Genomic DNA, 11,312 nt, shown 5'->3' with positions numbered 1-11,312 from the left:
AGATAGACTGTCAAAGGTGGTCCACTGCAGGGGAGCCTGGCCACATCTAGAATTGAGGTCCCCAGAAATGGGATTCTGGCATTCAGAGGTCCCCTCAGTGTGTAATATAATGTCTCATTTTTTAAAATAATTTTAGGGGGTTCAACCAAACCACCAGTCGAAATAACTCCTACTTTTAATATTCTTGAATGGACTGTTATATTTGGTTTCCATACATACAGTATGGGTGCTTATACAAAATAGCAAAAACAATCCTATTATATGATTGTTCTACACCCCCCAGATCTGTCCCAGCCTTTACCCTTTGTTATTTGGAACAACACTTAACTCTCACAGAACTTATCTCCTATCAGAACTGAAGTACACGTAACTTATTCTAGGGCTTTACAAATATACCTGTAGATGTTGTATGAGTTTTGTAATGTTTTCCAAGTCCCACAATTATTTTGTCAGCAATCATCATTTGTTAAGTCTCCAATTAAGGAATTTTTCATTCCAGCACTTTTCCATGTTATTTTAACTTACAGCACCACCTGACAGATCACTATATACATACTTTTGGGTGGTATACCATGGAATATCCTACAAGTCACTTGTATTTTCAAGGTATACACACAAGCCTTTACTTTAATATATACCATGGCAACCTTATGAAAACAACCCTATATTATTTCCCTATATTTTATATTCCTTTGAGCTTCGAATGTACTGATATTAAAACATTGTTACAACCAAGGAAAATAATTTTTTTAGGCTTGCTCAAACTTGATTATTACTGCATTTGCTCTTTGAGTTTATTATTCAAATAAATGCCACATCATGATGCACTCTGACCATAAGGCCACTGTGCCTCCCACAATTTGTAAGCTCACACGACCCTGACAGTAATTTTTCTATAGTTTGGGATGAATTCAGTGGCAAAACTATATATAATTCTGCAATGGAATATTTTAGCAACAGTAGTGAGCAAACATTAATTAAGAAAATTTTGTCAAAAAACCTGTTATTCGAAGTGTTTTCAACCAATTAGTTTTAAAAAATGACACAATGTAAAGTAATGCCCAGATTTATGATTTCTCCACCAAACTTAGTTTTAACAGAATTTTTATTACAGCCATTCATGATTTTGATATTTAAATGAAATTATTGTTAGGCAGTAATGACCTTGTAATAGATCTATAATGTAACTCACATAGGTTACTATAAATAGTAGAAGGAAACAAAAATAGTCTGCACATAGCCTTTTCTTTTTTAATTTATTGTATCCTTGCTCATTCAGGTCTAAATAGTTTTCATATTGTTCGATTGCATCGCCTCTTAAATGATCTTCTGATAAAATCAGGCTAGACATGAATAAAAATTGTAACTACCTTCCTGGGTTTTGGTTGTACTAATTGATTTCACACTATTTTTCTCTATATACAAAATTAAAAAACCATTTTAACCTATGTCCAGTTATCTTAAAAAAGTTTGTTGTCCTCCCCTCAATCCAGGATGACAGTGAGTATGGTCTACTGAGTGTTCTGTTTTGACTCAGCTGGCTTTATTGTCTACTATCCTTTGATTAAAAAGGGTTTCTTTCAAAAACAATTAAAAGCTGTTGACAGAATCCTACTATAATACATTGTATTCTGTATAAATAAAAATACCTTACAATGAACAATTAAGAACTGAGTTCCAATTAAATTACTGAACAAGGTGATTATTTTGTACACTGTACTAAAAAGGTATGTTCAACAGTATTCACAGCTGTACAAGAAACATCAAGATTACAATTTTTTGACTTGTAAACGGGTGTAGTTTAAAAAACTTACCCCTTGAGTGTGTTGATCTGGCAACATGTACGTCTCTAAACTGATGTTAAAACTATCTTATTAAGTAGTACATTTGCAATGTTGATAAAATATAAAAATTGAATGCTACTGTGAATTTTTTCAGCTATCCTAATCACTTTGTCTCTTCAAGAACTAACATTAAGCACCAAGTGCATGTCTTATGCAAATTAAGAGAATGATACAACATAGACGGTGGAACTGGCTAAGCCAACTAGTAGTTAGAAAAGAAGGTGAGAATGACTGTTTGACGCAAATGAGGTGGACAAGGGAAACCCAGGACCAGTTCAAGTAGGACTGCTGAGAAAGGATCAGGAACAAAGCTGGGTGAATGAGGTTGAAAATGGCCAAAGTGCTGGCAAGGAGCAGTGAGTGTTGGGCCATCAACACAGGGGTTTCATTAACATTTCCAGCATGGGGACAACTGGCTTTCGCAGGCGGGCAAAACTTTTTGAACTGAAAAATTTCCCCTGGTTGGTCAAACCAGGTAGGAAAAATTGCCTCAGTCAGCCAGGGTACCTGACCCTTAATTTGCCACGGTACCCAACCCTTAATGACACCCCTGCAATGTGACAGCCTTATGCACCTTCTGAAGCGACAAAATCAGATGATGACATGTATGGGAGATGTGGATTGTGTGTGAGACATTTGTTTTTCGTAGCACTAACTGTTTGTCATGTCTTTTATGTACTCTACTATGTCAGCAAAAGCTTCATCTCCTTCATCAGTCATAGCTGGTCCTCCTTCAGTTGCCAATGTTACAAAGCCATGAAATGACCTGTAGTTCTTGTGTTTGACCTTAATCTTTGCACTCCATAACCGCTCTGCATAAAGGAAACCTTCATCTCTCAAAACATCAAATTCAGCAGTAATAACAAATGTTGGTGGTATACCCCTGAAGTCCTTTGCCATTAGAGGGGATGCTTTGAAATGTGTCAGTGCCTCTAATGCAAGAGAGGTCAGTTCTGTTGGTGGGTCTTCATGCATGAGACTGTCCGATGACTTGTGAAGATATGACATGAACTGTGATCCTTGCAGATGTTGTGAATGATTGCCAGATAAAAGAATTTCTGTGAGGTCTGTAGAACCATTTAGGTACAAAGAGACAAAGTTGACATGATCTTCTTGAGAAAGGATTTCATTTGCTGCATTCATCTTGTATGAGGGCAAATTGAAGTCCAAGAACTGGAAAGGAGCATAGATAAGAATCTGCAAGAAGAAAAACAAAATAATGTTGCGTCATAAATTTCCACATTATTACAGGTACATTCTTTACCATATTGGCAATCTGCAGCTTAACACCAGCAGCATCTTGGCTATGTTACTTGAACTTACCAGTGGAGTGCTGGTGACTCCAATCTAAGGCTGTCATATAAAATTGTGCTTAGTAATGAAATGAAAACTTAGACTAACAAATTATTAAGAACAACTTGCCTCATTTGCTAAGTTTGTACACATTCTATCATGGGATGGTCCCATATGAAACCCAATTGTAGATTTACAGCATTACTGGTAATATGTTGCTAATAAAAGGGTCAGGTCATAAATAGGGTATCAAATTTTTGGTCAGGCCATAAACAGGGCAGGGAAAATTGCAGATTTTGGTCATGAATAGGGTAAGGGTTTTGCGGAGCGGCCACACACCCCCACCCAATTTTTCTGGGAGTACCCACCCCGTGGACATGGCTGTCTCATTACTCTCAATTGAATTTCACTCACTTCTCTGTTCATGAACTTTTTTCAAACATAATTATGTTGTCAAATGCTCTTTCTTGATCAGAAACAAACAGTGAAAACATCAACTAAGAGATGTAACACTTAATTCTCATTACTAACTGAACAAGAAATGAAAGGCAGTCAGTGACAACAGCTTCTATTTTGGATTAGGCAGTTTTTTGTACATAGTTCAACTGCATACCTGAGCTCTAAGAAAATTCCGCCTACAGTGCTTCTCAGAGATCATTGCAAGATAATGAGAAACTGCTGCAGCCAGGTTGCCACCAGCACTGTCGCCAACCAATATCACACGTTTGACGTCAACACCATAGTTTGTGCCAGTATTGAGGAGTCCTACTGCGACATTGTAACAGTCATTGAACTGTGTTGGGTAAATGTAATAAGGAGCTTGCCTGTAACTGAGAGAATAGGTACTTTGTTAGTCAGAGAAATGCAACAAGGAACTCATCAAGATTTGATTACATGTTGTGTTGCATTATGCCGCACTGAGTTGATGTCATGGGTAGTTTAATTGACTCTGCATGTTTGGATACTTCTGAAGTATAATTTATGGTAGGTGGAAGACTCAGTTTGATGTTGACTTCTGGTATACAATTGATTTTCACGATGAAAGAAAGTTGCTGGAAAGTTCAATTTAACAAATTAGCCTTAATATGAAATAGTGTACAATTGTTAAGTATACAGTAAAACCTTAAAGATGATTTCCAGTCCGTATACTGCACAGTCTCAGCACCCTAACATTTATAAACATTGTAAGTCTTACTCGACGGAATGCGAATCAATGCTATTCGTTACCAACTACATACCTTATCTTTGAGGCCTTTTAAATTCTTTTTCCAACAGCTTCATTGATTTTTACAGCTGCGAAGTTGATTCATCAAGTGATATTAGAAAGAATGAAGCATAACGCTTTGCATCCATAATGGCGGTTGACATGAAACTTTGAATTTACTTCATGTAAGTAGTTGCAAAATGCTTACATTTTGTGATGTCTTACATGAAACACCTAACAAACATATTAACATATTAACAAACTCTCGTGTGCAGTGCGGACTGGAAATCATCTTTAAGACCTTGTTCAAGAACTTGTTGTTATTGTTGCTCAGGACTGATCATAAAAATTAACATTTTTTTTTTCTTACTTTTAATTAATTTTAAGCATCTGTAGTCCAATATTTCAAAGCACACTACAGTATGGATTCATGGATTCTCCAGTTCTGAGCATGCAGTTCTCATGGCTGAAAATTAAATGTTGCATTGTAAAATATGTCTATATTAACCTAAACAATTTGTTAAAAAAAAAAAGGTTGACAGGTTCTTACTCTGCACTCACAACAACGACTTGAGCTGAGACAGCAAGTCTGCGGCAAAAATCATCATATCCATCTGCAGGTACAAAAGAGAACTTAAAATGAAGGAAGGTAGGGAGTCCAAAGAAAACAGGAAGGCCAAAAAACCACAGAGGAGGTCAGCTGAACAAGAACTTTTGAACAGCAAAGAGAGTCATGATAAAATGAAATGACACTTAAAGCCCAGGATCGAGACAAGGAAAACTGTGGATCTCTTATATTTACTACACAGAGGAGCCAAAGGGATGACAGTAAGATTGTAATCACCATTGAGGATATTTAAATCTGGTTTCCTCAGCATGCAATAAGGAGTATTGCAATTCCCCCTGGATGTGACCCTAACCTTTGTAGGGTTGCTCCTCCCCCTCCCTCCTATGTCTGGTTGCCCTCACAATCCACCTTACTTCTCAATGGAGGGAGGCACTGTGCAAATTAAATGAAAAAACACAAGAAATCCAGTGATAACGATGTTCAGGGAGGAAAACAGCATTGTAAAGTTACTGCACTGAGTTAGATAATTATATACCTCTGCTCCAGCAAGAAAGTCCTCCTGTTCATTCCAAAATGTTGAGTCACTTGAAAAAATTTTCACAAGACAAAGCTCAGGGGATTGCTCAACATGTTTTGAGACAAAACGGTGTTCTAAGAGCAACAGTTAGTGTTAAGCTTTTTTTTAGATTCTTTTCCTGCTTTCTTAGTCTAGAATTAATACTCCCAATAGGCCATTTCCAAATAACCTTTAGCCTCTTTCTCAAAGCGAGTCTTGGTGCCCATCCTTTCATTCACATGCAAATTAAACTCATTTCCATATGAATGGTTGTGCACCGGTCCTCACTTTGATAGAGAGGCTTATTAGGCACTCGGAAATGAGCTATTAGGGTGTCATTTTCTTTACAGATAAAAACGCTTGACACCGAAGTTCTTATCTTATCTTATCTCATGACTCACCTAAAGTACCTACCGTCCACCCACCGCCATGAAAATAAATTACTCCTGGCAGCAACCCTTCTTCATTAGCTATGTTTTTTGCAGACTTGTTTGTTTTAATCACAGGTTTGTATATCCTCACACTCACTCCAAATATTTCTGTGTCATTGATTTCTAAAACATCAGAGTAACTGTTGTTCTTGAATATTCCGCTTGTGAATGCGAACAAGGAAGCCATGTTTGAGTAATAACTATCGCCCAGTCCAACAAGAGAGCCTAGGTAAGCCTGAGGGGGGAATAAAGGAATTGTTTAATGAATCATGCAATCCTGATACAATCATGCTTGCTTATCAATATGAAGTATACTACTTATGACAGTTTTAAGAGTACTAATTATTCCGTGAGCATGTGTTGGATATGAATTGGCCAAAATGATCTCATATTCAACAAGTGCAAGTTTGAATTGAATTGTTTTTTTTTTTTAATATGCCCCCAAAATACAGAAAACTGAAATAAAATAAAAATAAAAATTCTCTCCTATTTACATAAGCTTACTATATTTGTAGAGCATGGTATAATGGATCATATACAGTGGAACCTCATTAATCTGACTACCAACAGGCCACAAAAATCTGGCCATATTAACCAGGTGGTTGTCTTAAATGGGTTCTTTAAATAAAAAAAAATGACTGACTGAGCTTTCGTTCAAGCCAGAATAAAATGACCGTAATAACGAGGAGGCTGTATTAACAGGGTGGCCATAAGGTGGGGTTTCACTTGACCATGATGGTGTAGCCATTGAAAACTCTTTAATTGCATTACCCAATGATCCAGTTTTTAATAATTTTGTTTAAATCCAAATTACATAACATAAAAGCTCTATTACACCTGCCTCCTTTTTAATCAACGGTCTTACTACATAGCCTCCATTTGACAAGAAAATATGCTCAGATATTTGTCTTTGGACATTACCTGTTTCGAGAGGCAAACAGTTTTCCTCAAGCCACGCTCTTGGAAAACTGTGAGCTTCATATAGCCAAGCATATTTTTAAGTCAGATGGGGGTAATTGTGGTTAGTATCCTTCAAATATTTTTTAAAAGTGGAGAATATCACTTGGATATTCCCCAGTTTTAGCTGAGGCATATTCAGTCTTGTGATGCCTTTAGACCAATGTGCAGTTCCAGAAAATACCCATACCTTCCCCACGGAAGGGATTTTTTCTAAGACTTCCCTACCCTTCTGGAAATTCCAGTTAAACTTCATACATTTCTTTAAATGTTTTGGTCTTCAAGAATCCCCCACTCCCCAGGAAATTCCAATCCCTTCTGTGGGGGGAGTATGGATATTTTCTGAACTGCACAATCACAAGCGCACAAAGAAAATATTTGATAGATTATATATAAACAGTAGTCTCCATTTGGCACAACAATATGCTAAGATATTTGTCCCCAGACATTATCTGTTCTGAGAAGCAAACAGTTTTCTCTTAGGAAATTGTGAGCTTTGAGGAACAGATACGGTAATGTCCAAGGACAAATATCCGAGCATATTTTCACGCCAAATGGAGGCTATTGTATTTAGTATCCTTCAAATATTTTTCACAACAGCGCTGTTTGAAAATTGGGGAATATTACTCGGATTTTGCCCAGTTTTAGTTGGAGAATATTCAGTTACATGATGCGTTTAGACCAATCGCGCACGAGCAAAAATATTTAATGGATTATAAAAGCTGATATTTAAGAATCTTTAGAAATTGACAAAATGGCAATGTTTCCTCCACAGCCTCTCCTTTCCAACAACTACCCTCGATATCTATAGACCCAGGACATAAACTAAACATTTTCCTGGGTTCTATCACTATTCTAAATATTCAGTGATTGAATAGCAACGTTTTATCCGCACCCACCCCTCCCTACAACTACCCTGGATAAATTAATACGAACTTCGGGCAACCCAACGTGTTTGGATTACAACTCAACCCAATGATACCAGATTTCAAGTTAAAATACGTTAAAAGTTGTCTCAACTCATTGTCGTGCATTTAAGCTTAATAAGCTTGAGCTTAAGCTTATTTTAAAGTTTCAAGCAACTTTAGTATTATTTCGTATATTTCAGTTTCAGTCACCATCCTGCGTCGGGAAAGACATCTCAGTATTGTATTTTTAAAAAGACTTAACTGTTCCACTGCCTGAAAATGTTCTCGTTCAACAACACATCACGCTTGATTTTTCGATCAACTTACCAAGTCTTTGGTCAGGCCGAAGCTAAATCCTACGATCCGGAACTGCCATGTTGAATTTTTCGGGAATTCGTCTGGAACGAACACGTTGAACAATCTCTGGTATATTCTGTTAAAAACTATAGCTAGCAATGCAACTAAAATACAGAGAAACACGATAGAAGCACGCATGATGGCATTGCAGATCAGTGACAATTATGCTCTTGTGCATAAACTTTTCTACGTTCGATCTTCGCGAGGCGGGAACGCGGAACTCATTCCCAATCTTTCTCGGATACAGCGTATCTCGAAAAAGCGCCGCTTATCTGTGCCTCTTTGAAAATAATTTCTTCGATAAAACATAGCAAACAGAGCAACAATTACTCAAACCCAATTTGAAATGTCAGTCACTTAGCCATTTTATTATCGCCTTCAAATGGATAAAGATAAGTTAATTGCCGTAGAAAATTCGTGAAGCTGACGTTTTGAGCATCAGCCCTTCGTCACAGCAAAGTGGACTATCCAATTCAAGTTGATAAACAGCAAAGTGTCCCTCACTTGCCCTCCAACGCAGTACAACACCCCATCCCCCCTCCTGCCCCCCGCCGCAGTACAACAGCTCCTTTAGAAACGAATTCCTTTGTTGAAATATCAATGCTACTCTTTGTTTCCTTATCCATATCCAAAACTAAGAGGCCATTTAGAGCTTGTGTTTCTAACAGGCGTCGCGATGACGTTCAAAAGCAGCGTTTATAGGAAAGCAAGTTGAATGGAAAAACGTGAATAAAATGTATTAAAAAATAAAGGAACTAGTCCGAAGGTTTTGACCTACATTTTTATAAATATATACATACTACACAGCTTCACGTTTTTTGTTTTTTTTTTGAGTTGCGGAGATCGAATGGCCCAAGCGCGTGGCCGAGGGTGGGAGAAGTGGGGAAGATTTACTGGCTGAGAATTGAACCCGCAGTCAAGCTCCGGCTGTCGGCTGTTAACTTATAGCTGAGAGCTGGGATCTGAAAAAGTCACTGATAGCTGAGGAATGGGTTGAAATTTTGACTGAGAGCCGAGCAATTGTCAACAATTTAATTGAAAAACTAAGATTTCAGCCCGGGGGTACTCTCAGAAAAACTGGGTGGGGGCGTGCGGCCCACTTTCCAAAACTTACCCCTATTTAAGACCAAAATCTGCGATTTTCCTTACACTCTATTTGTAACCCGACCAACAATAAAACTGACCCTATTTCAGAGTACAAAAGCAAAAACCGACACAACGTAGGATGATTTTTTGAAGGTGTACTGTATTTCTGCTGGCCAAACTAGACTTCTTCAGGTACAATGAGAATTTTACATTGAGACGTGTTTTTTTGTAGCATATTTTCGTAATACCGGAAATACGTAAAACTAATTGACAGTGTAAATTAAAGATAAGCATACGGTAAAATAAAATATCATCACGATGTTCAGACCATTAGGATCAATTGTTCTGCCTTTTTGAATTAAAAAAGCTTCCCTGGCCTTACGGATAGAGTCTCGGTTCGAAAAGATTTTTTCGATGGGGATTAATTGCATGTCGTTAGCAGTGTGGTTGGGAGAGGACAGGAAATGTTCTGCGGCTGTAGCAGGTTTAGATTTGTTGTTAGGGTTATCTATGGTACGGCGCTGTTCATTAAATCGGTATTTTAATCGTCGTTTCGTCTCTCCTATGTATTGTAAATTACAGCGGTTACATAACATTGAATCATGTAGATGAGGTTTTTTAGTGTCACAGGTCAGGTTAGATTTTATGGGGCGCGTTTCTCCGGTAGAAAAGAAGGTATATGTAGTAAGTCCGTGAGAAATGTAGGGACAAGTACAGTTTTTGCCACAACGGAAAGAACCAGAAGGAAGTTGGGGATTGGAAGAATTAGAAGAGAGTTTAGCTGTAACTAGTAAGTCACGAAGGTTAGGCGTTAGATTACTGCGCTGAATGTTTCGTTTTGACGACTATACAATGGAACGACGCAAGACATGAAAACAAAGGAGATCGGTATCCCGAAGGCAAGTTGAGCTGAGAGAGTCGCAGAAACCTTGGTAGCCTTCTTGACTTCCCTAGATCTCTCAGTTTCGATGTTAGTAACAACTTCTCTTCCGACAAGTATAGAATTCATTAGGACATTCATTAGGCATCCAGTGCTCCTCGTGTAGTCAGCGTAGTCCATACACTTGAAGGTAAAGAATGTAATACGTGTCTAAAAATGCACCCAGTAGATTGAGGATCAACAAATTGAGTTTCTTTACTAAGCGCCAGCCAAACATTGTGATTATGAGAAGAAATGGCAACATTTTCACCACAAATAATTCTGTGGTGTCTGCCATTATCTTATGCGGGAGCGAGTTCTGATGTCTCCAATGGGGATTAGACTCTCTATCATAGCAAATATCATGGGCTTGGAAATCCAAAACCAAAATGAAAATAGCAAGCGAGCCGAGAGTCAACTGAACCTCAAAGATTTGTATGCAGAAGACATCTTTCACGTCTTTCCAAAGCCGAAAGCCACATCCATTATTTTGGTGGTCGAGATCTTTTCCAACCCATTTTGCTGTCGTCCTCCGGGGGTGCATCGTACTCCTGAAAAATCGTATCATCGATGGCAAACTTTTGAAAAACCTCTAAAGGATCCTGGCCTTGTATCAACGGAGCTTCTTCAAGAGTTCCCTGACCCTGGTAAGACTGAATCACTCCTGCGGTGAATTTTTCCGTGAAATAAGCAAAATTCCCGCATTGACAGAACGCGTCCATAGTTACAAATACTTGCAGCCAATAGCAAATAGAAAATGCGAACAGTAGTATCTAGTGCTGTGTTTTTGATCTTGATTTGGAAGGATAGTGATGTGGACAAATTCCTAGTCTGAGATAAACACTTACTAGGCATGAGGCAGTATTTTATTGCATGCAGCAGAGTTTTATAGGCTTGCAATCATGATTGCTGTCAGTCTTATGACATTCACTGCTAAGTTGCTTGATTCGGACAAAAATGGCGAAAATAAACTCTGACCTTCCGCCTAGTCGCCTGGGTATCTTGTCTAGATTAATATTGATATTATAATTCTCAACTTATGAAAATGGTGAACTTCCGCTTTAAAACTCGGGGAATAAGCGGTCTAGACGAAAAAGTTGTAGTTGACAATTTTTTACTTTCAGAATACTGTAATATTTGTGGTCATCAGGTTTCCGTTTATGGGCCAAGATCGGCTAACGGATTATAA

At 38.0% G+C, this 11,312-nt stretch overlaps 2 protein-coding genes across 2 annotated transcripts in view; one reads left to right on the top strand and one right to left on the bottom strand.

Annotated features, from left to right (window-relative positions):
• The window catches only part of LOC145492832 (potassium voltage-gated channel subfamily A member 1-like), an 86,429-nt gene that overhangs the window by 67,664 nt on the left and 7,453 nt on the right, over window positions 1–11,312 (top strand). The window lies entirely within an intron of this gene.
• LOC145492007 (arylacetamide deacetylase-like) lies at window positions 36–9,714 on the bottom strand. The gene is made up of 5 exons (XM_081471320.1): window positions 8,089–9,714; window positions 5,867–6,131; window positions 4,892–4,955; window positions 3,751–3,967; window positions 36–3,041 (listed from the first exon to the last, which is right to left on the bottom strand). Exons 1-5 carry the CDS (start codon window positions 8,254–8,256, stop codon window positions 2,496–2,498), a joined length of 1,260 nt encoding a protein of 419 aa, XP_081327446.1. The 5' UTR covers window positions 8,257–9,714; the 3' UTR covers window positions 36–2,495.

This window comes from Orbicella franksi, chromosome 7 (assembly GCF_964199315.1).
Source record: "Orbicella franksi chromosome 7, jaOrbFran1.1, whole genome shotgun sequence".
Lineage (NCBI taxonomy): Eukaryota > Metazoa > Cnidaria > Anthozoa > Scleractinia > Merulinidae > Orbicella > Orbicella franksi.
The sequence above is the reverse complement of the archived record's forward strand: the minus strand, read 5'-3'. Positions and strand labels throughout refer to the sequence as shown.

Bases quoted from the DNA above. Each gene is read 5' to 3' on its own strand.
- LOC145492007 (XM_081471320.1), bottom strand. From the start codon at position 8,256: ATGCGTGCTTCTATCGTGTTTCTCTGTATTTTAGTTGCATTGCTAGCT. The intron at 3,968-4,891 runs GTAAGAACCTGT...CTATTCTCTCAG, and splicing joins GTCGTTGTTGTGAGTGCAGA to TTACAGGCAAGCTCCTTATT. The intron at 3,042-3,750 runs GTATGCAGTTGA...TTCTTCTTGCAG, and splicing joins GGAATTTTCTTAGAGCTCAG to ATTCTTATCTATGCTCCTTT.